The sequence below is a fragment of the Nyctereutes procyonoides genome, unplaced genomic scaffold (assembly GCF_905146905.1).
Source record: "Nyctereutes procyonoides isolate TBG_1078 unplaced genomic scaffold, NYPRO_anot_genome, whole genome shotgun sequence".
NCBI lineage: Eukaryota > Metazoa > Chordata > Mammalia > Carnivora > Canidae > Nyctereutes > Nyctereutes procyonoides.
Window position 1 is genome coordinate 9,190,533 of NW_026575035.1, and position 26,894 is coordinate 9,217,426.

At 38.2% G+C, this 26,894-nt stretch overlaps 1 protein-coding gene across 4 annotated transcripts in view; it reads left to right on the forward strand.

Moving 5' to 3' along the window:
• EYA1 (EYA transcriptional coactivator and phosphatase 1) overlaps positions 1-18,694 on the forward strand; it is a 169,491-nt gene extending 150,797 nt beyond the window's left edge. For all 4 annotated transcript variants that reach the window (XM_055318297.1, XM_055318298.1, XM_055318299.1 and 1 more), the window contains exons 17-18: positions 1,601-1,701; positions 17,426-18,694. In XM_055318297.1, the coding sequence (XP_055174272.1) occupies positions 1,601-1,701; positions 17,426-17,506 (182 nt within the window). In that variant the 3' untranslated portion in view covers positions 17,507-18,694. The remainder of the gene's footprint in view (positions 1-1,600; positions 1,702-17,425) is intronic.
• Positions 18,695-26,894: the final 8,200 nt, after the last annotated feature.

Below are 26,894 nucleotides of genomic sequence, written 5' to 3' on the forward strand. Positions count from 1 at the left end.
GACCCAGAATTCATAGTGAAGCCTAAAGGAGATAGTATATAGGCAAGAATTTTTTTTTTTTTTGGTCCACCACAGCTTTACCTTTAAATAACATAATAACATTGAGTTTACCTTCCATTTCCCATGAAAGGGAAACTTGGCAAAAACACATAAACATTTCCCTCTAAGGAGGGAAAAAAAGTTTCATGACATCTAAGTCTGTGGTTGTATATTTTTGCAGTGAAAACTACACTTTGTATTTGTTTCTTAAAGTGATTTAATATTTCACAGTTTAGTGGGCAGCTAAAGAAGCATTGAAATTACATCCTTTGAATAAGGCTGGCCCGAATTTCGTTCTGTCAGATGCAAACCAGAGATTTTAGTGCAAAATACAAATATAAAGCAGACATTTGTTTAAGCAAACAAGCAATTTGTTCGTGAGTATATCTGATCCTTATTTGAAAGAGATGCGGCTCGGCTCAGCCATTTACATTTGAAAACTATAAACTGTCCCATTGTCCATTAAAATGACCCTGTTGGCAGCGGGGAACTTGGAACAGCAGTTTCTTCTCTAAAGGAGCAACAATGACTGCATTAACTGCAGGGATGTGCCGCCAGAGAGCCCAAACGAAGTCTTGACATGGGAAAGATAATAGATAGATAAAGGTATTCTGTTACCTTTATCCCGCTTTGCCTTTAGGAAAGTGCTTTATTGGACATTAGATGCCTGGGTAGGGCAGGCGCGATCTCTCTATAGTACCCCAAATTACCTGACATTTATTTCAGAAACAGTTTTACCAGAATATTTCAAGTAAACACATCAGGTTTGGCAGAGAGCTGGGGCAGAGAGGGGAGGGGTTTTCATTCAAATAGAATCCCAACTGGAAAATGAAGGAATAAACGGATTCCACTGTTTGATTTTTCCTGCTATAACAAAACCAGTTAGTATTTTTTTTTTCTACCTTCCTTCTGAATAGACTTCATGGATCAGATATTATTTTCAGAGTTTGGTAGATCATGAAACATTTTTAAAAATCAAGTTCAAGTATGTTGCCAGAATCGTATGCCTTTGTTGAGTCTCAGCTTAAAGTACTTAAAGGAAAGTATTGCTGTAAAAATGGTATTTTTCCCAAATGCTATACTGTGATTGACTGGATCCTACTTTTAAATAAACGAGCCCTTGGGAAAAGAATACTAAAATTGTCAATTTCCTGGTGGCTCAGTCAGTTAAGCATCTGCCCTGGGCTTGGGTTGTGATTACGGGGTCCTGGGATCTAGCCCTGAGTCCGGCTCCCCGCTCAGCCAGGAGTCTGCCTCCCTCTTCCTTTGCCCCTTCTCCTTTTGTGTGCTCTCTCTTCCTCTCTCTCAAATAAATGAAAAAATATTTAAAGCTGACAATTTCCAAGGGACAAGTCATCCATTACATAATTTACAATTTGTAATTTACTACGCCGTTCCACATTTTACCCAAATGGCATCTAAAAGCACGCTTCTCCAGTTTGTACAAATAGGATAGAGTTGAATCAGAAGCATAAAGGAAGTATTTCATATAAAAGTTCAAGCGCTGTAGTGCTGAGTTACCTGAACTTTACATTTTTTGTAATTTATTTGTATTCATTAGGAAAAGAGAGCTGTTTTGAGAGGATAATTCAAAGGTTTGGAAGAAAAGTGGTGTACGTCGTTATAGGAGATGGTGTGGAAGAAGAACAAGGAGCAAAAAAGGTCAGTGTTCCTTGATGGTGCATCTCATGCCATTTAATTTTTTAGTCTTCAGAATGCTCATAGCTGGATCATGTAAACAAGTTCCATTTCTCAGAAACTAACTACAAATGTGTTCAGAACCATAAGCAATGAAAAAAGGATGGAGGAGAATTAAATAAACATGATCTTTTTGAAGAGCGCCCTATCTAGACTCCCAGGTCATGGATGGTGGGTCTTCACAGAACGTAGACTTTAAAGCGGAAAGGAAGGTTTAGTGCTGCAGCCGTCATCCAGAACAGAGATGACACGTTTGCTGTGCTCACGTGAGCATGTCCCATTCTGCCCCAGGGCAGGCATTGCCAAGGGATTAAAACCTACCTGAGCCTGCATTCAGCCAAAGAACCTTCTAAACCTCACTTCAGAAAGACTCGACCAGTTGGTAGGAGCTGGTTTGCCAAACTGTTTGCTGTCCTAGAGCACAGTGCCTTCTATTTTCACAAGGCCAGCACCTCACCCCTCTTGGGATGCTCGGAAAGGAAGGGCATGGATCCAACTCTGGTCCCTTGACTGCCAGTTTGTCATACACCTTTTTATTCTCCTACATGCCTGCAAGTGTAATTGTGCCATTTGCCTCAGCAAAAGCTTTCCATTAATGTATTTCACTGCATTTTAAAAGGAGGGGAGGAGGACCACTCACGGTCTAGTGCCAGCCTACCTGTTCAATCTTCCTCACCTTCAGCCATGCCCAGCACTTCCTCGCAGCTATTGCCTCTGCTCGGAATGCTCTTTTCCCCAATGCCCTGCTGTCACTGTCTTCCTCATTTTTCAAAATCCAGTTCCTGTAACCACCTTTTCAATTCCCCTTAACACTTAGTTAGAGTAGTACTCATAGTACTCACTCACACTTTAATTGGAGAAGTTGGATTCTTGGAATCTGGAGCAGACAGCCTGGGTTTGAATGATAGCTCCACTGCTTACCAGTTCTGTGACTTGGAACAAGGTATTTATCCCTCCTCTTTCTCTTTCCTTCTCCACAAATGGCAGTTATAACAGCATCTAGCTCACTGGGATTAGATTTAGTTAAGATGTAAAACCCATAAAACAGAACCTGATGCATATAAAATGTGCAACAAATGATAGCATTGTTATTAATTTTGGATGCATCTGTTTCAGCAGTAAAAGGTGAGCTCAAGAGGTAGGGATTTTTATTTTGCTTAGTTTGAGACTTTGTTTTCGACTTTTTTTTAACACACTCCCTAAATCTTGGCACAGACACACAGTCATACTCTCTAAAGATTTTTTAAAATGAAGAGCATTAAATAATTTTTGAGGTTAACCAGTAGAATTATTTTCCCTTCCTTTCCCCACACACTGACTCATAGAAATCACTGTATATTTCCATGAGAGATGCAACAAATCAGCTCTTCTGGAGTATTCCAGTATACACCAGAAGTGACCCCCAAAGTCACCAGATCATATATGCAGCATTAAGCATGACAGATGGCCAACCTTCTTATAGAGCCTAAAGATGACTTAATTCACCTTCGGTGCCTCTGAATTCTACTAAAACATAGAAATGGACCCCAATTTTGTAAATAATAGATTATTTAATTCATACCCATTGATATTGTGCCCTGGATTACATGCTCCCCACATGGGATTGGTGCAGATAGAAACTCACATACACTTCAGATCCAGTAGAGGTTGATGCAAAGCTGCCTTTGCCCTATAACCACTAGGTCTGACATTCCAACTTCACCAGTGGGCAACCACCATGATCATTAGGTACATCTCTCAGCCCTTTGGGCTGTTTTCTTAAAACGAAAATTTTCCCAGATTAAATTAGAATACCCCAAACTCAACCCCAGAGAGTTAAGGAGAATGTTTGATGGGAATCCAGACTCAAGTCGTCTTCCTCGGAAAAGCCTCTGGAATCCCCCATGCCATTCCTAAACAGGACTTCCTAGTGGCTAGCAGGATAGATGTGCACATTTCATCAGCGTAAAAGTGAAGAGCAGCATCTCATGCCCCTGAGGCCCAGGGCCAAAGATGTGCATCTGACCCCTTGGCTTCTCGTCCTCCGTCTAGTAGTCACCAAAAAGTTTAGTTTCAGGACAAGGTTGCCAAAATGTGGCTTTCTAGCTTGTGGTAGGCAGAAGGGTGCTTACAAAAGTGATGGTTTGCCTGTGCATCCACAGGCAAGCACAGGCAAAGTTGCTTCCTAAATCTTTCAGAGGGGGGGTTTCTTCGATGTTCTTCATGGGTGAATATAACATGGAAGAAGTAAAGGAATTCTTGGCTTAATGTTAGAATTGAGAATAGTAATGCAGCTAAATGCATTTGCTCTCTCTGCAGAACCATTAAAACGATTTCTAGTGTTTAGATATGTTATTCTTTTTATTCAGAACAAACACACCTGTGCCAAAAAGAATTAGGCAGCTGCCTATGAAGAACATCCTTTGAATTTTTTGACTGTGAATGAGTATTCTTAGCTTCAGTATTTGCATTTTTCCTTTCAGGAGGCAGATAGCACTATTCAAGTGGTTTCTTTTCTAAGTTTGCAGTCATGATTAAAATTTTAAAAATACTGGTATTCTAGTTTGTGAGCATATTAGATTATTGAATAAAATAGTGAACCAGTCAAGTTCTGCAAGTTTGAGCACTAAAATCTTTTGCAAAGATCAGAACATTTTACAGTTTTTCTAAATCAATTTTAACCATTTTAGCTTGTCTCTCTCAGTTTCCTAAGTCTTTTCAAAAATCTAATAGAACATTCTTTCTTTCTCCCTGTAGAGGTGTCTTTCATCTCTCTAAATCATGTTCTTTTGCTTGGGGTAGTTACTTTTTTCAAGCTCAGAAATGAAACCAGTAAGCATTCCACCAGTTGCCTATTTCGTTATGGTCAATTGAAGTCTGTTCTGTCATCTTTGTTCTCTTTGCCAACATAGTCCCAGGGCTTTCCTCAGTAATTTTATCTAATTCTGTAATTCGTATCATTAAAACACACCCCATCAAAGGGAAAAAGTTAAAATTACCTCCGTTTATTTAAAAGAAACACTTTATTTCAGAAAGATCTCTTGAAAGAGTTTTCTGTAGGCACCTCTTCATTCCTAGAAAGACTGCAGAGAACGTGAGAATAGCCATCTACCTGCGGATATCTTTCTCTGACCTGTGTCTTTTGTTGTCAAAATCTGCCAGGCTTTCTTTTTCATCACAGAATTCTGTTTCCCTAATACAACATGCTTTGAGGGACAATAATGGGCATCTGTATGATTAAAAAAACAAAAAAGTCAAAATGGGAGTAATAGCCTTCTGCATACCAAGAGCAATTTTCAGTTCTAGAGTAAAAGTGGCCTTGTTTTATGACTCTACAACCAAGCTTACTGTACTTAACTCTTCAGGTGACTACTTAAGATAAATCACTTGGGAACACCAGGGAGAAAATGTCAATCCTCCATTATTCCGCATTATGGCAAAGACTTCATCAACAGATGTCCATTTCATTTATTTATTTATTAGATCTTTTTCATATAGCTGACACACACTGTTACATTAGGTTCAGATGTATAGCACAGCTATTCCACAACTCTATACATTTTACTGTGTTCCTTAAAAGTGTAGCTGCCATCTGTCACCGTGCAACACTATTACAATACCATTGATTATATTCCCTGTGCTGTACCTTTGATCACCTTGACTTATTCATTCCATAACTGGAAGCCAATGTACCTCGCACTCTGCTTCATCTGCTCATCCAGCCTACCCTTGTCACCTCTGGCAACCACCAGTAAATTCTCTGAATTGATGGGGCTATTTCAATTTTTTTGAGGTTTATGTTTTGTTCTTTAGATGCCACATGTAAGTGAAATCATATGGTATTTGTCTTTCTCTGACTTATGTCACTTAGCACTTAGGTCACCCTCTAGATCCATCATGTTGCCACAAATGGTTAGATCTCACTTTTTTATGGCTGAGTCATATTTCTTAATATATATACACACACCACATCTTCTTTATCCATTCATCTGTCAATGGACACTTAAGTTATTTCCACATCCTGACTATTGGAAATAATGCTGCAGTAAACATAGGGATGCATGTATCTTTTTAAGTTAGTGTTTTTGTTTTCTTTGGATAAATATTCAGTATTGGAATTACTGGATCATATGTAATTTGTATTTTAAATTTTTTGAGGAACCACCATACTGTTTTCCACAGTGGTTGCACCAATTTACATTTCCACCAACAGTGCCTAAGGGTTTCTTTTTCTTCACATTCTCGCCAAGACTTGTTATTTCTTGTCTTTTTAATATCAGCCATTCTAATAGTAACAGATAATAGATCATTGTTTTCATTTGCATGTCCCCCATAATTAGTGATGTGCTGAGCATCTTTTGATGTGTCTAATTGTCATCTGTATATCTTCTTGGAAAAATGTATATCCTCTGCCCATTTTTTAATCAAATTATTTGTTCTTCTGGTGTTGGCTTATCTAAGTTCTTTATATTATAACACCTTATCAGATATATCATTTGCAAATATCTTCTCTCATTCATGTGTTCCCTTTTCATTTTGTTGATTGTTCCCTTTGCAATGCAAAAAGCTTTTTATTTTGGTGTGGTCCCAAGAGTTTTTGCTTTTGTTTCCCTTGCCTGAAGAGACCTCATCTAGCAAAATGTTACTAAGGCCAATGTCAGAGAGATGACTACCTATGTTTTCCCCCAGGTCTCACATTCAAGTCATTGTTCCATTTTGAGTTTATTTTTTTGTGTGTGGTATAAGCAAGTATTCTTTTATGCGTAATGGTTCAATTTCCCCAGCACCGTTTATTGGCACCGAAGAGATTGCCTTTTCCCTACTGTGTTATCTGACTCCTTTGTTGTAGAATAATTGACCATATGCATATGGGTTTATTTCTGGGCTGTTTTGTTCCATTTATCTGTGTGTGTGTGTTGGTGCCAGCACCATGCTATTTTGATTACTGCAGCTTTTATAGTTTACCTTGAAATCTAAGATGCAATACCTCCAGCTTTGTTCTTCTCTCTCAAGACTGCTTTGGCTAGTCAAGATCTTTTGTGGCTCTATACAAAGTCTAGTACTAAATGTTCTAGCTCTGCGAAAAATGCTATTGCTTTTCCAATATTGGTTGCACTGAATCTGTAGATTGCTTTGGATATTATGGGAATTTTAAAAATATTAATTCTTTGAAGCCATGAGCATGGAATATCTTTTCATTTGTTTGTATCATCGTCAATTTCTTTAACCAGTGTTTTATAGTTTTCAGAGTACAGTTCACTCATCTCCTTAAGTTTATTCCTAGGTGTGTTATCCTTTTTGGTGCAATTGTAAATGGATTTGTTTTTAATTTCTTCTACTTCATTATGAGTTCTAATAGTTTTTTGCATGGGTCATTAAGGTTTTCTGTGTATAGTATCATGTCATCTGCAAATAGTGACAATTTACTTTTTCCTTACCAATTTAGATGGCTTTTATTCTTGTCTCATTGCTGAAGCTAGGACTTCTATTTTAGTCTATTTGTTTATCTTTTACTTCTAATTATTTTACATTGAATAAGAGGGAGAGTAGTGGACATCTTGTCTTGTTCCTGAGCTTAGAGATAAAGCTCCCAGTCTTTCACCATGTAGTATGATGTTTCCCATGGGTTTATTATATATGGCTTTTGTTATATGGAGGTATGTTCCTCGGATTCTACTTTGTTGAGAGTTTTATCATGAATGAATGTTGAATTTTTTCAAATGCTTTTTCTGCATTTTTTTTAGCTTGCAAACTGAGAAAATTTTTATCCTTGATTTTGTTAAATGCAGTCATCACTTTGATTGATATCCAGATATTGAAGCTTCCTTGCATCCACAGAATAAACCATGCTTGATTTTAATGTATTGTTGAATCCTTTTACCAATTAAAGATCCTTTTAATGTATTATTGAATGCCATTTACTAATTTTTATTGAATATTTTTACATTTCTATTCATCAGGAATATTGGCCTGTAATTTGGCAGGGTGTGTGTGTGTGTGTGTGTGTGTGTGTGTGTGTGAAGGGGTGCAGAGGTGATATATAGTGTCTTTGCCTGGATTTGGCATCAGGGTAATTCTGGTCCTATAAAATGTATTTGGAAGCTTTTCTTCCTCTCTGTTGGGAATAGTTTCAGAAGAATAGGTATTAACTTTTCTTTAAATGTTTGATAGAGGGATGCCTGGGTGGCTCAGTGATTGAGCATCTGCCTTTGGCTTAGGTCATGATCCCAGAGTCCTGGGATCATCAAGCCCATATCAGGCTCCCTGTGGGGAGTCTGCTTTTCCCTCTGCCTGTGTCTCTGCCTCTCCTTGTGTCTCTCATGAATAAATAAATAAAATCTTTTTTAAAAAGTTTGATAGACTACTCACTTCAGTAGCACATAAACTAAAATTGGAACAATAAATGCTTGATAGAATTCACCTGTAAATCCATCAGGTCCTGAACTTTTGTTTGTTGGAAATTTTTGATTACTGATTCAATTTCATTATTAGTAATTAGTCTGCTCAGATTTTCTATTTATTCCTGATTATTTTTAGATTATATATTTCTAGGAATTTATCCATTTCTTCTACATTGTCCAATTTGTTGGTATATGATTTTTCATAGCAATCTCTAATTATACTTTATTTTTATGGTGTAGGTTGTTAATTCTCTTCTTTCGTTTTTGATTTTATTTATGTGGATCCTCTTTTTTCTTGATAAGTATGACTAAAGGTTTGTCAGTTTTGTTTAACTTTTCCAAGATCCCGCTCTTGGATTTGTTGATCTTTTCTATTTTTTTAAGTCTATTTTATTTCCAGTCTGAACTTTATTATTTCCTTCTACACACTGGGCTTTATACTTATTTAAGTGTAAGGTTAGATTATTTGAGATTTTCCTTATTTCTTGAAGTAGGCCTGAATCACTATAAATTTTCCTCTTGAAAGTGCTTTCACTGTGTCCTAAAGATTTTAGGCCTTTGTGTTTTTATTTTCACTTTTATTTTTTATTTCCTCTTTAATTTCTTTGTTGACCCATTAGCTTCCACATCATTTTATTCCAGTTTTTTCTTGTAATTGATTTTAGTTTTATACTGTTGTGGTCTGAAATGATACTTGAAATGATTTTAATCTTCTTAAATTTATTGAGACTTGTTTTGTGGCCCAACATGTGATCTATCCTGGAGAACATACCAAGTACACTTGAAAATAATATGTATTCTATGGTTTGGGCATGGAATGTTCTGTATATATCTATTAAATCCATCATATCTAATGTGTCATTTAGAGCCACTATTTCTTTGTTAATTTTCTGTCTGAATGATCCATTCATGTAAGGGGGTTATTAAAGTCCTCTACTACTATTATATTACTGTCATTTTTTCCCTTTTGTGTCTGTTAATAGTTGTGTTATGTATTTAGGTGCTCCAGTGTTAGATACATAAATATTTACAACTGTTATATCCTCTTGTTGGATTGATCTCTTTATCACTATGCAATGCCCTTCTTTGTTTTATAGTCTATTTTTGTCTGATATAAGCATTCCTACCCCAGCTTTTTTTATCTATTTCCATTTGCATGGAAAATCTTTTTCCATCCCTTTACTTTCAGTCCATATGTGTCTTTAGGTCTGAAGTGAGTCCCTTGTAAACAACGTATAGATATCTTTTTTTTTTTTATCCATTTCTTCACCCTGTATCTTTGGATTGGAGCATTTACACCATTTAAAGTAATTATTGATAGATATGTACTTAGGGCCATTTTGTTCATTGATTTCTGATTATTTTTGTAGTTCTTCTCTTGCTCTCTTTCCTTGTGATTGGATTTTTTTTTTTTTTTAGTGACATGTGGCTCTTTTTCTCTTTTTTCTTATGTATCTGTTATTAGTTTTGGTTTGTGGTTACCCTGAGGTTTATATATATTATCCTGAGTATATAGCAGCCTATATTAAGTTGAAGATCACTTAAACTACATTCCAAAAAAACTTCATTTTTACTTCCATGTTTTATGCATTCTATCATAGTTTACATGTTTTTATTTTGTGAGTCCCCTTAACTAATTTTAGATATACTTGATTTTGTTACTTTTGTCTTTAATCTTCATATTAACTTTATAAATGGTTATTCTACCTTTATGTTTACTTGTGAAATTTTGTCCTTTCATAATTTTCTTCTAATTATGGCCTTTTTGCTTCTACTTAAGGACTCTAACATTTCTTGTAAGCCCAGTTTAGTGGTGACGAACTCCTTTAATTTTTGTTTGTCTGGGAAACTATCCCTCCTTCAATTCTGAATGATAATCTTGCCTGGTATTCTTTGTTGTTGGCTTCTTTCCTTTTAGCACTTTCAATATATCATGCCACTTTTTCCTAAACCTGCAAAGTTTCTGCTTAAATATTAGCTAATAACTTTATGAGGTTTTCCTTGTATGTAACTAAGTGCTTCTCTCTTGCTACTTTTAAATTTTTCTCTTTAAACTTTGCCATTTTAATTTTTATGTGTCATGGTATAGACCTCATTGGGTTCATCTTGTGTGGGATTCTCTGTGCCTTCTGAACCTAGATATGTCTTTCCTTCCCTGGATTAGAAAATTTTCTGCCCCTTTATCTCACTCTTTTCTTTTTTTGGATCCCCATAATACGAATGTTTGTTGGCTTGATGTTATCTAAGAGATCCTTTAACCTATCCTTATTTTTATTTTTTTTTCTTTTTGCTATTCAGCTTAGGTGCTTTCCATTACTTTGTCTTCCAGATCACTGATCTATTTTTTTCATCCTCTATTCTGCTGTCAATTCCCCCTAGTATATTTTTCATTTCAGTTATTCTCCAACTTTGATGCTTTGTTATATTTTCTTTTTGTTGAAATTCTGAATTCATCCACTCCTCAGTCCAGTGAGCATCTTTATGACCATTAATTTGAACTCTCTATGTTCTGAGGCTTTAAACTTGTTCTTTCTTTGGGAGCATAACCCTTTGTTTCCTCATTTTGTTTGACTCTCTCTGTTTGTTTATATGAATTAAGTAAAATAGCAATTTCCCCTAAACTTGAAGGAATGGTCCTGTGTATGGTCATCCTCTATGTAGACTGTGTGTGCTTAGCAACTTTGGCTGGCCTGCTGGAGCTATGGCTGGCCTGGGCTTGGGGTCCCGGGGTACTCTGTGCTGGGGCTGCCCTGGTGGGATGGCCTGAGCTAGAGTAGTCACAGGTTGGGGCAGTCCTGGTGTTCTTTGTGTGGAAAGCAACCGGGCAGGATAGCTAATGTGGGTATAAGCCAGTGTATCTCAGGGTGTTCTGTGTAGGAGTGCTCTGGCAGAGCAGCCGGAGCCAAGGCAGGAATGGGCCATGGTTTCTCAGGGTACCATGTGCTAGGATGCCCTGGCAAATCATCTACCACCAAAGTGGAGTGTTTTGTGCTTGTGTCACCTTGGCAGATGACTGAGCTGTAATGAGCATGTGTATACTGCAATGGAGTCACCTTGGTGGGAGAGGTGGGGCTCCAACGGGCTAGGGGCTCACTGAGGTGGTGAGTCAGCTATGATGTCCAGACCCTGCTTCTTTCCATGCTATCAAAGTCGAAGGGGAACATAGACCATGGCATTTGACCACCACTCCACCACAGATTTTCAGCAGCTCCCTCACTACTTGGTGGAATTCTAGGGCAAGATCCTTTATATTCTAGTTGCACTTTAAACTGCAGTTTTTTGTGTGCCCCAGGATGGACAGATATGTTCAAGGTTGCTTGGTACTATTCCTCCCTGCTGCTATTCATAGCATTGGAGGTGGGGCTTCATGTCTCTTTTTCTTTTGCCATTTCCTGTGTGGTCTGTCTTTTGTTGTGCAGAAGGTGTTCAGTCAACTCTCAGTTCTTCAGAAGATATTGCTAAATAAATAAGTGCCTATTTGATGTGTTCATGGAGGAGGTGTGTTCAAGGTCTTCCTGCATTGCCATCTGTATACTAGACAAACTAAAAAAAATGTTCATTTTAAATGTGAACTCCAAAATTTGTTGAAATCCAAGATGAAGTAGAGAACCTGATTGATAATGCTGAATTCTAAGTGAATTATTCAGGAGAAAAATGAGAGCTGCCTTTGGGGAAAAAAAAAAGTAAAAAAGTAACATTTTTAATGAATTTTTTTGCTTATAGAATTTGAGACATGGAGATTACTAACACCAACTATGGTGAATTTTAATGAGAACATTATGTATGCCAGGTCCTAAACTGGATTTCATCTTTGTTCTTAAAGAATTCACATCTGTCTAGAATAGAAGCCCGATATACAAATAATAAAAGAGCAATGCTATGCAATAAATTTCATCATGAATTTTTAGAAAAATCTATCTTCCAAGATTTTTTTATTTACAACTTAGGAAGTATTTTTACCTCCAGATGCAAATTCTCCACAGATAACATGAAAGCACAGTTGTTTTGTTGGTTTATATATATATACAAATGGTAACTACACACTTTTTTTCTGTACCTTCCTTTTTTAACAATATATCCTGGTAGTCATTCCATATCAATACATGGAGTTCTCTATCTCTAATTGTTTTAAATGTCTGCATTGGTATTCTGTTACATAGATGTGCTGTATATACTTCAGTGAGTCCCCTGAGGCTAAATATTTAGGTGGTTTCCCATATTTACTACTACAAACAGTTCTGTAGTGAATGGTCTTTATGTTATTCAGGCAGGGGCAAGTGTATCTGTATCTGTGGGATAAGTCCCAAGGAGTACAATACCTAAGCCCAAGGTTATGTCCTTTTGTGTTTAGCATCTTATAAATATATTCTTCAGCAAAATTCAACTTACATCTGAGTGTCCAAGCACACAGCTTTTTATGTTAGTGATTTCCTGTATAACTAGAAGGGATAAATGCAAAAAACTAGATGAGGAGGAAAGGGAACATAAAAGAATTTGGGAAGTTGCACATATGGACAAGACAAGAGGAGCAGGAAGGATGTGTCATTTTCCCATTAGTCAGGGAATATTTTGGTTCTAATCACCCCAAAACCTGTGCTACTTTCCAAGATTCTGGCTTTAGTATCCATTTCTCTCAATATATGCCTAGTCTTTTTGAAAATATTTTGTTTATTCATGAAAGACACAGAAAGGCAGAGACATAGGCAGAGGGAGAAGCAGGCCTCCTGGGGGGAGCCCAATGTGGGACTCAATCCCGACCCCGGGACCATGACCCGAGCCAAAGGCAGATGCTCAACTACTGAGCCACCCAGGCAAATAAAATAATATGCTCATCAGTTTCAGCTATCATTTCTGTTAATATTAGTGGTTAGCCCTGTTTTCAGTCCCATGGCTCTAGTTACCTGATGGAGTATCTTCATTTAAGCAACCTATGCCATCCCATCTGAATATCAGCTAATGAACCCAGTTCACCCACGCAAATTTTCTTTGGTGGTCCCTTCCTCCAACCCATCACCAAGATGCATGAATTGTTCCTTCATGTGGCTCCCATCCATTGTGCACATTCCATTTCCACTGTCCTGTGGCATAATTTCTCTGCTACTGGCCAGCCACACCTCCAACTATCTTCCCAGTGCTTCTACCTATAAAAACCTCCTTCCTTATTAGTCTTTATTATGAACATAACATTCTAGCCACATCACTGTATAAGTTTGAGGAGGTATGCAGCATAATGATTTGAGTTACATTATTATAGCAATCATTTCACAATATTAGTTAACATCTATCATATAGCTACAAAAAATGTGTTTTTTTAAAAAGTTTTTCCTTATGCTGAGAATTCTTAGAGTCTGTTCCTAAATTTCAAATATACTATAAAGCCATATTCTTTATTCTACAACCAGATCTTTCAATCACTTTCATATAATCCCACCCTATGTCTGGTAGCCACAAATCTGATCTTTTTTTCTATGAGTTTGGGTTTTGTTTTCTTTTAAGATTCTAAATATAAGTGAGATCATATGTTGCTTATATTTCTCTGTCTGACTTATTTTACTAGGCATAAGGTCCTTCCATGTTGTTGCAAATGGTAGGATTTTCATTTTTGTGGTTCAGTAATATTCCATTGTATATGTATGCTACAACTCTCTTATCCATTCCCTCATCAGTGGACACTCAGGTTGTCTCCACGTCTTGGCTATTGTGAATAATGCTGTAATGAGCAAAAGGGCACAGATATCTTTTCAACAATGTTTTTGTTTCCTTTGGATATACACCCAGAAGTGGAATTGCTGGATCATATGGTAGTTCTATTTTTTTTTTTTTTTAACATTCCCATTAACAGTACACAAGGGTTCCCTTTTCTCCACGACTCGCAAGCATGTTATCTCTTGTCTTTTTGGTGATATTCTCACAGATATAAGTTCTCATTGTAGTTTTGACTTGCAGTTCCCAGATTAGTGATGTTGAACACCTTTTAATGTATCTGTTAACCATCAGTATATCTTCTTTGGAAAAACGTCTATTTAGGTTCCCTGCCCATCTTTAATTAGGTTATTAAACCAACATATATGATTTACAGATTTTTTTCCTCCCATTCTTTAGGTTGTCTTTCCATTTTGTTGATCATTTCATTTGGTATGCAGAAGTTTAGTTCGATGCAATCCATTTGGTTTTTTTGCTTGTGCTTTAGAGGCCATATCCAAAAAAAAAAAAAAAAATCATTGCCAAGTTCCATGTCAAGCAGATTTTTTTTCTATGGAGTTTTCTAATTTCTGGTCTTACATTTTAGTCTTTAATCCATTTTGAGTTAATTTGTGAGTGGTGTAAAGTAGGGGGAGGGGTCTAGTTTCATTTGTTTACATGTTTGCAGCCAATTTTCTCAGCACTATTTAATAAAGAGACTGCCTTTTTATCCACTGAGTATTCTTGGCTTCATTGTCAAATGTTATGTGACCATATATATGTGGTCTATTTCTAGGTAGTTGATTCTGTCTCATTGATCTATGTGTCTGTTTTTATGCCAGTACTATATTGTTTTTATTACCATAGCTTTATAATATACCTTGAAATCAAGAAACGTGATGTTTCCCACTTTCTTTCTCAGGATTGCTTTGGCCATTTTACATTCATTTTTTTCTACTTCTCTAAAATGCTATTGAAATCTTGATAGGAATTGCAGTGAATCTATGATTGGGTAGCACAGACATTTAAACAATGTGAATTCTTCCAATCCATGAACATGAGACACCTTTCCATTTGTGTATAGTAGTTTCTTTCATTAATGTTTTGTGCTTTTTAGTGTAGCTATTTTCCTTGTTTAAATTAATTCCTGTTTTTTTTTTTGCAGGTAATTTGTCATTAGTACGTAGAAACACATACAAAAATCAGTTAATTTTGTGTTCTGCAGCTTTTATTGAATTTGCTGGTTAGATCTAGCATTTGTATATAAAATCATGTAATATGTAGGTAATTTTTCATCCTCTTCAATTCTAATTCCTCTTCTTTTTCCATGTTGGTTCTTGTCAGTGGGGGCATAGGTCATGCATATTATTTTATACAGCTGCTGTAGCTACAATATTAATGTTATAGGCTTCATTAAGCCAGGACACAACCTTGAGTCATTTCCCCAAACTTTCATTTTATGGGTAAGCTGGGGCTCCAGGAAAACTAAGTCATAATTCAAAATTGCATAATGATTTTCCTTAAAAATGATGTGTCAGAAATGGACTTGAGATTAAGTAGTAAAATGAGCAGGTTGCTAAATGGTACATACTACATACACAATTTCAAATATGAGAATGCACATATAAAAGATATAGAAAAATATGGAGGCTATCTGGATAGTAGGATCAGAAAGGATTCACATTTCTCTATAAAACTGAAGTTCTACTTTATGCAAACATTTTACAGTACATGTGGATTTTTATTCTAATAACAGAAAAAGAAGGAAAGCTTTCTGTGTTATAACTACAAATATTTTCCAAATCTGATCTATATATCAGTCACTCAAATTTTCAGTGTCCTTCACTCAACAGAATTCAGAAGGGAGTGTGTTTTAAGCTATATACTATGGTGCTGATAATTTATACTGCTGGATTAAAAGGCCATTGAGAATAGTTAGGAGGCATTAGAGCATCTGGGCTTCAGATTCAGACCAGACCTGGTGTGAATCGAGTGCTCACTCCTTACCTGCTGTTATTTAAACCTCTCTGCTTTTCCTCTAAGACTCAGTTTTTATTTCACTGATGAAAAAATGATGGTGAGAATCATAGCTGTCATTGTTATTATGGAGCAGGCCCTGCTCCATGTGGCTCCTGCAGCCAATCATGTCTTTCTCTCATATACAGCCAGCATCCTAACAGTGAACCTCTCCTTCATTCTCTGCCCTCTAACACACACAGCCATCAAGTGTTCTTCTGAATAGTTAGTCATCCTTTCATACCTAGCTTAACTACTACTACCTCTTACCAGGTATTTCCCCAGTTTCTCAGGTAATGGGAACTGGCTTCCTCCTAGTCCTTTCATAACAGAGATAAAGGCTCATGATTGTTGTATATTTCTACTTCTCACCCAGACTGAGAGGGTGGACCAAGGCCGTCTTCTATACCATCCCTGCAGAGGCAAAACAGACTGCATTACTTTTGATTAGAAAAACAGGAGTGAATGAATGCAAAGTTGCCAAGTAGATCATACTAAAACTTTGAAAAGAGATCTCTAATACTCGATGCTGGACTGTTGTTATTGAAAAATACAGAGTCCAGAAAGGTCTACATTTGAATTGGAAAGTGGTATATGCTTTTAGCAGATTACTTGAGACAAAGGCATTATTAATAACTTAATAGTGTGCATTTCCAGAATACAACAGCTATGCGATTTACATCAAAATAGTTACTTGCTTCCACTTTTACCTACTAATTTGCTTCTACGCCAAATGCTTCTGTTAGTCTGATTTTAATTCCTTAGCACTATAATTGCAAATTATACTCAGGCCTTCACCCTGTTTCTTTTGTTTAAAAAGCTGCTTTTCTATGGGCTAAGTAGAATGTTGTCTTCTGAAAAATGGTTATTTTTCTCTTATTTGAAAAAAAGATTTGCTGATGCTTAAGTACTTATTGTAGAGCTTTTGAGCAATAACAATTTATAATCATGTTTTCATCCTTCATGGATGAAGTAATCTCCTTTTCCTATCTCTGGCTAATTCAGGTGTTTTACAAATATTCTCATCATTTAAACTAGATTTTTAGATTCTTTTTAAACAACTACAAAAAAAAATGTTATATAGTCACTGAAAATTTTCCCATATGGTAAAGCCATTTCAAGGTCAACATGAAGAATCCCTAATGGAAGTAAATGGAAAAAAGCTGCTTCTTACAGGAGTAAAACTAAGTTTTGAAAAATATAAAATACTACCAACTAAGGAAAACTGCTTTAACGTTCAGCCTTAAAAATCCACTGGCTATGTATTTTGAAAGGCAACCATTTTTGACAAAGTTTCATTCATAGCTACTGTATTCTATGTAAAGTTTGGACTTGGCACTCAAGTCACAGTGTAGATCGACTTCAGAAATATCCATCACTTTCTTAAAAGAAACAGACTCCAGATTATATTTTAAAATGCACTCCAGTAGTCTTAGGGGAGGATTAAGTTTGAATTTTTGTTTTAAACAGATGTGATGTTAAGATCTTCCCTGGCAGTTCTCACAATACTGAAAAAAGGGGATGAGCGTTGTAGCGAATTTCAAAAGCAGGTTTAAGGCTTCTTGCTGGGAGCACTGTCTGCCCTCACCGTGTGTCTGCCCCTTCCACAGCATGCGATGCCCTTCTGGAGGATCTCTAGTCACTCGGACCTCATGGCCCTACATCATGCCTTGGAACTGGAGTACCTGTAACGGCTTCATAGCACTTTGAAACCGCACAACTGCCCTGTGACCAGGAAAATATCCAGCAGGCCTGAGTCCTGAGTCAGCGCTGGAGTACCCAACGTAGTGATTTCAACATGGTGACACACAGCTGCTGTCGTTCTTCACCTCTGCCCTTGTGGTAAATGAAGGACCACACCAATCTCTTCAGAACAGCTGTTGCCTCTAGTACTGTGAATCCAATGAAAATAAGCCATGAGAATGTTCTAGTACAGTGTGATGTGTCTTTGCCACATTAACTACGTGGTTCAAACCTGTGAAGAAAGGACCTGCAAACGCTTACATTGTTAGCATCTTCAATGTGACATAAACAGCTTCTCCAGTACAGCAAACTTGATTGCACAACAAAGACTGAAATGGGTTTCCTGAATCCGTGAGGGGATTTTCTTGTAAAGAAAGTTTACTTTTTTGGTGTCTCATACCCAGGGTAATCTGTACATCTCTACTTATTTATGAACAGACTTTTTAAAAACAGCTTTATTGAGGTATGATTCCAGCACCATACAATTCACTCAACCAGACTTTTTTGACATCAAATAATTGAAGAGACAGTAGCATCATAATAAGCGAGTAAAGGCCTTTGCCTCACGACACAGCAAGTACTTTGAATCTTAGCACATTGCAAAGTAGTTTAAAGTATGTCTAATTTAAACGTGTAATATGTACATCACTGAGACAATCATGTACAGAGAGAATTTTTGGTGTAAATTTGTAATAATGGATGATTCTTTTACATATTGTTTAGAAAATGATATTGAAAGGTAGCAATGCCTTGATAGTGAAGTATGAGGCGATGTGTGCACAAAGTCATGTGCAGTGCCTTATCGAAGTACTGGGTATAAATATGTAGATAATGGAAGTTTTTGTTTTTATTTTTAGATGATGTCAAGACCAAAAGCATGGATGTTAATAGGATTTTGTTTTCCAAATTATTTTTCCCAATTTTTTTTTAATGCTATTAGGAGGACCTTGGTAAAACAACACAGCAGTGTCTTAAATAATTTGAAAAAAAGTCCTCTTACAACCTCACTTTTTCATTTTCAATGCTATTGTATTATATGTAACTACTTGAAAAAATTATGCAAATGCTTCTTCCCACAGAAAGAATGTAGATGATTGATAGATATATTTTATTAATAAAATGGTTCTTGAATTGGAGACTAGAAAAGTTTTTGTGTGCTCAGATTTTAGGGTCTGCATTTTCTTGCTTAGATAAAGAAGGACATTACCACATATCTGGAAATCAACAAAATCTTTTTGATTGTCCCTTCTGATTTCCTCCACATCTTTCCCCCACCCTCCCTGGAAAGTTCATTGCGAGCAGTGGACATGGCCCGATCATCATCACCAAGAAAATATCACCAAGGTTATTCTTCATCTACATTATGTATAAAGCATAAATCTGGGAAGTAAAAATTGTCACCTCTGTTAGGCCATAAGACAGTTTCTCCAAAAGTGATGAGTTTGGACAGTAGTTTTCATCTTAAGCCTTACATTGTTATGAAATTATTTTTTGGATGAATTTTCTTTAATATTACATTGGGGGAAAAAAAACAAACACCAGCTTTAACCCAAAGTAGCTAAAAAGCTACTCTATCTTTTCCTGAAGTTTCATGTTGCTGCTAGAATTAGTTGTGAATTTTCCAAATTGTTTAACAATTGAATTTGGGGTTTTTTTTCCTTTTTTTTTTTTTTTTTTTTTTTTTGCTTGAAGCGAACAGAAGTTGACAATTTTTTACCCTTTTCATTTTATGTTTTTGTACTCCACAGATGGGAAAGACAAAGTTTATCTTGGCTTTACTGTATAAAGGTGTGTTGTGTCCACAATTGTGTACAGAATTTTTCTTCATTAATTTTGTGTTTAAATTAATAAAATTGATTTGTGAAGTACTGTAAGTTCCTTGAATGCATTTTTTTTTTATCTCTCATTTAGGAGAAATAGCAGGATCTTGGTTGCATTAGCATGCTTCTTGTCCAACAAAAGGAAGTGGTATGAAGCAATTGTAGTAATAATGGCTTTTTATCAGTCCTTGAGGGGACTAACCTAGAAGGGTAACAGCTGTTTCTCTGATCACTGTAAGAACAGATGAATAGAAGAGCTCTACACTTCCTCTAAAACTATAAAAACTGGACGACCCTCACTCAAATTTACTATAGAACGGAATTCAGCATCAAGAATCTTCGACTGACAGAGCATAGATTTAGCCATTTTAATACTGTAGGGACAGCAATATAAAGCAGTTTCATCTAAAGAACACCCACAACATTTACCTCTAAAATTTGGCCAGATTCATCACTGACAGGGAGCTATAAAACAGCATAACTTGCTTGCTCCTGAGATTTAATCTTAGAAACCTAACATTCATACATACAAACACATGAAAAACCAAACCTGCGGTTATTGGACTCATTTATCAGGCCCATGATGTTCATTTTTCACAGGTGCACACCCAGGCAAGTGACTTGAGTAATGAAGTGTATGAGCATGCTTGGACACCCTGAGAATAAAAAAAAGTTTGGAGAAAGTCTTCAAAGAGAGGCAAGAATGGAAAGCAGAGGGATTTTTAGGTCTCAGGTGAAGAAAATAAGAAAAATGGGCTAAATGGAGGGTATAGCTTCAAAGATCATTTTTTAAAGCACCACTTCTAACATGACACTACCTGGCCAAAATATTTAAAAGGTTTCCCTTTGACCATTGATGAGAGCCCAGATTTTCCCCCTTGGCATTCTCAAGTTTCCAAATAGAGTATCTACTCTCTTCCCAACATAATCTCTCATTACTGCTATGAACAAACCTTCAGTACACATTAACTGGACTTTTTTTTTTTTAAGATTTTATTTGTTCATGAAAGACACAGAGAAAGGCAGAGACGTAGGCAGAGGGAGAAGCAGACTCTAGGCAAGGAGCCTGATATGGGACTCGATCCTAAGACTTACAGATCATGCCCTGAGCCAGAGACAGGCTGAGCCACCCAGGTGTCCTTTAACTGGACTTTTTAATGGACCAAACTGCCTGTAAAGCACCCCTGCCTCATCTTTGTTCAGACCATTCCCATTGCCATTAATGACTTCCTCTACCCTTAATCAGCCAAAACAAATGCTTTAGTTCCTTCTTTGGAGCCTTGTTTCCCATCATGGCGCACAGTGTTAGCCCCCTCTCCTGAACTTCTCCCACTCGATGTCTATACTCTCACTGGAGTTCGTATTATTTCCTTTCATAAAGATTCTCTGGGCCCCCACTATGGAGGAAATTGCCCTTGGTGCTAATGAAGCAAGTCCCTGCTCCTGAGGATGCAGCTTTACACTAGAGTAGATAGGACTAGACCACACAAGACATGAATGAATGAATGCATGAATGAATGAATGAATGAGAGATACATTCAGTCAAAAACACACTTGATGGAAAATTAAGACGGGAATAGAAGTAAGTGACAGGGCCTGAGCTTCCTTGGAAAGGATGGACAGAACCATAATGTATGAAATGAGACCAACTGCTAAGAAATAGCATATGAATGGGACACCTGGGTGGCTCAGTGGTTTAGCACCTGCCTTCGGCCCAGCGTGTGATCCTGGAGTCCCAGGATTGAGTCCCACATTGGGCTTCTTGCATGGAGCCTGCTTCTCCCTCTGTGTCTCTGCCTCTCTCTGTGTGTCTCTCATGAATAAATCTTTTTTTAAAAAAGTAGCATGTGAAGATCAGGGGCAGAGCAACAGGCAAAGGTCCTCAGAGAAGAATGCTTTTATTTATTGTGTTCTAGGAGTTAAAATCATGCTCATGGGTCTAAGAAAAGATGACTTTGGAAAGGAAGCCTTGAAGTCATGGTAAAGGATTTGGATGTTATTCTAAATGCAATGGGAGACCATTGAGGCTTTTACACAGGAGTGTGGCCAAATCTGACACACTCTGAAATGATCACTGGTTGCCGGATGGAGAAGGGGATGTCAAAGAGCAAGAAAAGAAGTGGGAAAACAAGCTACTAGCCCAAGAAGGCAGAACTAGTTCTTTGACTAGACCATTTATCAGGGCACTGCATTATTCTGGCTTGTCAGAAAAACAAGGTGAAAAAGATAGTCCTGTCCCTGACCTTAAGCAGGGACAGATAGTAATTTAAAAAGAATCAATTATAATTGTAAAACAGGCTTCCATGCACAGTAAGGATGGGTGTGAAAGTGGGGCTGCACAGGCAGCCTAGGCAAGCAGGGGACGCTTCCCTGCAGAACTGGCATCTAAACCAAGACCTGAAGGCTAGAGTTGGCCTGAGCAGAGGGAAGAGAAATGGAAAAATGGAAGAGGCCTTGTGTGGAAGAAGTGTAGCAAGGGAAGGAGAGAAGAAAAGCAAAGCCATGGGACTATGAGCCTGACCACTGAGGGAGGGTGGAAGTGGCCAGAAGACGGAGTGGGTACAGGCTTTACCTGTCCTTCATCTCAGAGTAAACTTCAAGCTTAGTGGTTACTATACACAAGTTTGACTCTTCCTCTTCTCCATGGGAGAAAGAAAAATAAGGGAATAGAAACAGAAATTTCACTCCGCTCCTGTGTTAACACAACCTGGAGCCCTTCAGTGTGGCAGCGATTCCACATGAGACTTAAAATGTTAGGTCTAAGTAGTGTAGTTGAGCCCCTTTTAATTTACAGATTACAAAACTTGGGTTAAATGCTTTGCCAGGGGTCACAGCCAAATAAGGCAGAGTCGTGACCCCAACCAACTCTTCGATACAACACAGAATCCTGGAAAGTTCATGAGCTCCAGGGGAAACGAACCTTGGCTTTGCCTCCCTGCTCCATCACTACATACAAGGGGGAGCTTCGGCAGCCCCTCAGTTTTCAAGGTATATGCAGTGTCCGGTCCACACAGCACAATTTCCCAGTGATGTCCTTTTTTTCAAAACCTTAGCACCTCAATGCCATGTCATCTTTTCAGAGACTGATTTAAAATTTGTCTTTTAATCAGTATTTACAAATGTCAACTCTTAGCAATAACTTGGAAAATTTGCTTTTAAAAAATATCTGAAGGCACATAGATGTTTCCCAATTCAAATGAAGATAAAGGAGGCCATTTGCTTAACAGAATGTAGAGATGATGCCACCAATGCTATGTTTCATTTAAGACCTGTGAGAAATTTCCTTCCAGACACAGGACCTTACCCACACTCCATGCAGCTATGCAAGATTCAACTGGAAGAGTCCTGTCCACCCCATTCGAGATTTTTTTTTTTTTTTGAGAATCCAAAAGGATAGACTCAGTAAAAGCACTTCTTTCAATGTCTCTCAGAATGTTTCCATTTCTCTCTATTCTGTGCAATTATACAAACTGACAGGATAACTTGTGGCAGAAGAAATGAAAGGGTTTGTAATTTAGGAAACCTTTGGCCCCACTGACTGAAAACAGGTTGTTTGTAAAAAGGAAATCCTGACCTCAGCTAACTGGCAAACTCTGTCAGAAGCAATAGAAGGAAGCGAGGGAGAAAGAACAGCGCTGGGGATTTTTATTGGCAACAGAAGAAAAACGGATGCTCTGCCAGAGGAAAGCCCTTCGAAGAGAACTCTCCAGTGGGGGAACAAGACACACCCAGAGTTACTGAGTGTGTGACTGCACAACTGCATGGTGGTTCTGTTCTGGTTTTGTGGGCTGGCTTGACTGGGGGAGTTTGCTGCATGGGACACTGGCTAGACTGACATTGCTGAAAATGGATTTCCTCCAGTTACCTCAAGTTGGAGTTCCACTTCTGCTACAAGCCCTCCATGGCCTGTCCCATCTTCTATCTTGGCTTGACATAAAGCTCTAAGGACCACAGACAATGGAGTATGAGGTGTCCACAGAGATAAGCCATCTAATGTTTTCTGTGTTAGCACTGCCCATCAACTCATCCGCACTAACTTCCACCCTCTCTGTGCTGTTTGTGTGGCCAGACTCTGCAGTGACCTCTGGGTAACTTCACAAAAGAAAGGAGGTCTCTGCACATTCTGATTTCCTTATGCCAGTAATTTTCAATTAGCTGCCCATTGGAATCACTTAGGTGCTTTGAAAAATACTTCATACCCACTAATTTGTCTCAACTAGGGCTCAAGCGGTAGCCAAGGTTCAAAGCCATTGTTTCATGACAACCAGGTATATGTGAGAGTGACCTCCACTGTAGTCACCTCCTGGCAGGTCCAGGCAACTTGGGAAGTATGTTTTCCAGCTCTCAGTTTTACCTTTCCAATTCATTCTGATTCCCAGTTGGCCATGCCTATATTTCTGAAATCCTTATGACTCCATTTCAACACCTGGAGAGTTCTTACTATGATTAACTCTTCTGCCTCATACCAGGGGTATCCCAGAGGGCTGGCCAACTAGTAGGGAAACAGATATATGATAGAAGGTAGACTGTGATGAGGACCTCACTAGACTGTAGAACACCTGCAAAGAGGGCAAAGGTTGCAAAGAATTTTAATTTACGATGGTAGTCCAGAGGGAAAAGCAATGAATGCAGGCTGGGGAGACTGGAAAAGTCTCACTGAAGAGCTGATATTTTTGTTGGCCTACATAGAAAAATAAGATGCTGATGGGCTTCTAAACCCAGCCCTCACCTGGATTAACAAGAGAAACATACAGTAACCACAGGCTGAAAGACAGTGGGGGGGGGGACAGACAGGGGGTGGCTGCAATAATCTGAACAAGATGTAATGAGAGTCTATCCTACGGCAGCCCTGAAGACAGAAATATGGAACCAACATAGTAGATGTCCCAGAGGCAGCGCTACTCTTGAGTGGATGAGGTGAGCTTCCAAGATCCTCTGGCTACCCTCAGTTTGACACCCAACACTGGAAAGGGTCTGTTTGGTAAAGTGTTGGTTCATTCTAAATCTTCTAATTTAGAACTAGGAGACTTCATTCTTTGGAACCAACTATACACAGATCTTCCTTGACTTACGATGTGATTACACCCCCAATAAAAAATTATTGTAAGTTGAAAACACATTTAATATGTGTAACCCTCTGAATGTCACAGCTTAGCCTAGCCTACCTTAAGCATGCTTGGAAGTTGGACAATATCATCTACACAAAGCCTATTTTATAATACAGTATTGAATAGCTCATGTAACTCACTAAATGGTGTACTGAAAGTGAAACACAGAATGGTTGTACGGGTTCAGAATGGTCATGAGTGTATCAGTTGTTAACCCCATGATTATATGGCTTACTGGGAGCTGCAGCTCACTGCCATCCCCAGCATCAAGGAGTATCACACTGCATATCTCTGGTCCGAGCAAAGGTCCAAATTCAAAATGCAAAGTACAGTTTCTACTGAATGCAAATTGCTTTTGTACCATCGTAAAGTTAAAAAATTACCATTTGAAGCATTGTAAATCAGGGACTGTCTGTATATAGTTGAGTGTGTCTGTGTGTGTTACAGAACTGTTGAGGATAAGCAACCTGCTTTCCTTGATGGATCCAGAAAGTGCAGTAATCAGGCTGAAGCTCTTTATATATAATTAAGAAAATATCACTTTTCCATTTCGGATAGGAGAAAGGTGGCTGGTTAAAGGAGATTACAAAGAAGTTAAACCCTACCTATGAAGTCCCTTATTATCCACTTTCTAAAAACATAATCTGGATGTAGTAGTGGCACTGGGGAATCCAGGCCCAACTTCAAAAATATGTGCATGGCTTTTGTAGCATCTCCAGGAGGACATGAGTCCCCACAAATACTCTTCATACCTCCTATTAAGGGATGCTGCATCCTTTGAGATGAACCAAGCACCCAGAGACTGCTCCAAGGTTCCTAATAAAAAATTCCTTTGACTGTGTCCCTTGCACTTCTTTGTTTATAAGCACAAAGCCCACCTTAGACAATCAGCAAAGTGTTGAACAGGAGGAAAAGAAAAAGAAGAAAAACCAAGACAAAGAATGTAGACAAAATAAGGGGAGAGGTTGGTTGTGTCAATGTGGATAATGAAAAAAACTAAATCACAGATTCCCCCTGAACTTGCTCTAGCCCTGAAGTGCAGGAGGCCGGCCAGAAGCCACCCGCTGTCGCAGGGATCAAAGTCCCCATGAACTTAAGTACAGACAACCCCCGGAAAGGAAGAGGAAGGAGGAGGGGGTCTGAGCAGGAGGAGGCAATGCTCCCTCCTCTGGCTCTTCAGAAAGGGCCTCTTTCACCGCCTCCCCATGTTCCTGTCTGTACAAACCTCTCACTGAGAAATCACCACAGGCCCCATCACCTTGCCTACTTAGTGGTTCAAAAATACCAAAGGTTTTGCAGAATTTCCATTCTTCCCAAAGTAGTTAAAATGCAAGCAGGCGGGAGAAAGAGTTGATGGAGGAAGCACACGCCCTTATTGGAACAGTCTTGTTTTGAAAAACTTCTGCCCTCTGGGGTTGAAAGCATTTCTTGGCCCAGTGGAAGCAAGAGGTGCCATGATAGCTCCAGAAATGCTTCCAGCCCTTGACCTTGATATTTATTTGCAAAGCCTTACAGGAAATCAGTTCTATGTGTTCCATGAAAAACAAAAGAAAATGCAGGAATCAGGAAAAACAACAGGCTGCTCCAAACAGCCTTACATGAACAGACTTTAAAGAAAATTAGATGCTTAAAAAATAGTTCCCTTTCACATGTAATCTTTCAACATGTACTGAAGACCCACTATGTGCTCAGGCCTATGCTAGGTGCTGACAGGATCTGTGCCCTGAGAAATTCATGTTTTCCAGGGTAGACTAAGGAGTGCTGGAGAGATAAAAGAGGTGAGTGGGTGATTTGAACTTCACCACTAAGAAGCAAGATGAGCTGAAGCCTTCAGACACAGAGGGAAGAGGGACATACACTGGAAAGACTCCTAGCAGAATGTCACATTTAACTTGTACTGTGAAGAACAGGTAGGAGATTCACAGATTAAAAAAGAAGAAGATAGCTAAGAAGAAAGTAAATAATGTCTAAAACAGAATTTCAGAAATTAAGCCTTAAAATTACAATAAAAATTAAGCATAACTTTGAAAGACCTGACAGTCCTTTATAACCTTTTATGGCATGCTTTCTACATGTTGTGAGAAATTCACAGAACAGCAAGGGAGACGTGCCATGCACATAAATGCCTAGGCTTAAGTTCACCAAGAACTGCAAACTCACATGACAAAAGGGACAGGAAGTAACATAAGTGGGGGATTGATACAGACCTAGTAGAGGGATCCTCTTCTGATAATGACAGGATCTCAGAAAAGTATTTCTACGCTGTAACAAAAACATCAGAACATGCTATAGGCATTCATCCTCAGAGGGAAGGACACAGCAGAAAGTGGTAGGGATTGTGTCAGACAGAAAAGTGCATGGCCCTACAGAGAGGACAGCTGCTTCTCAACTTTGAACAGTTGTTGCCA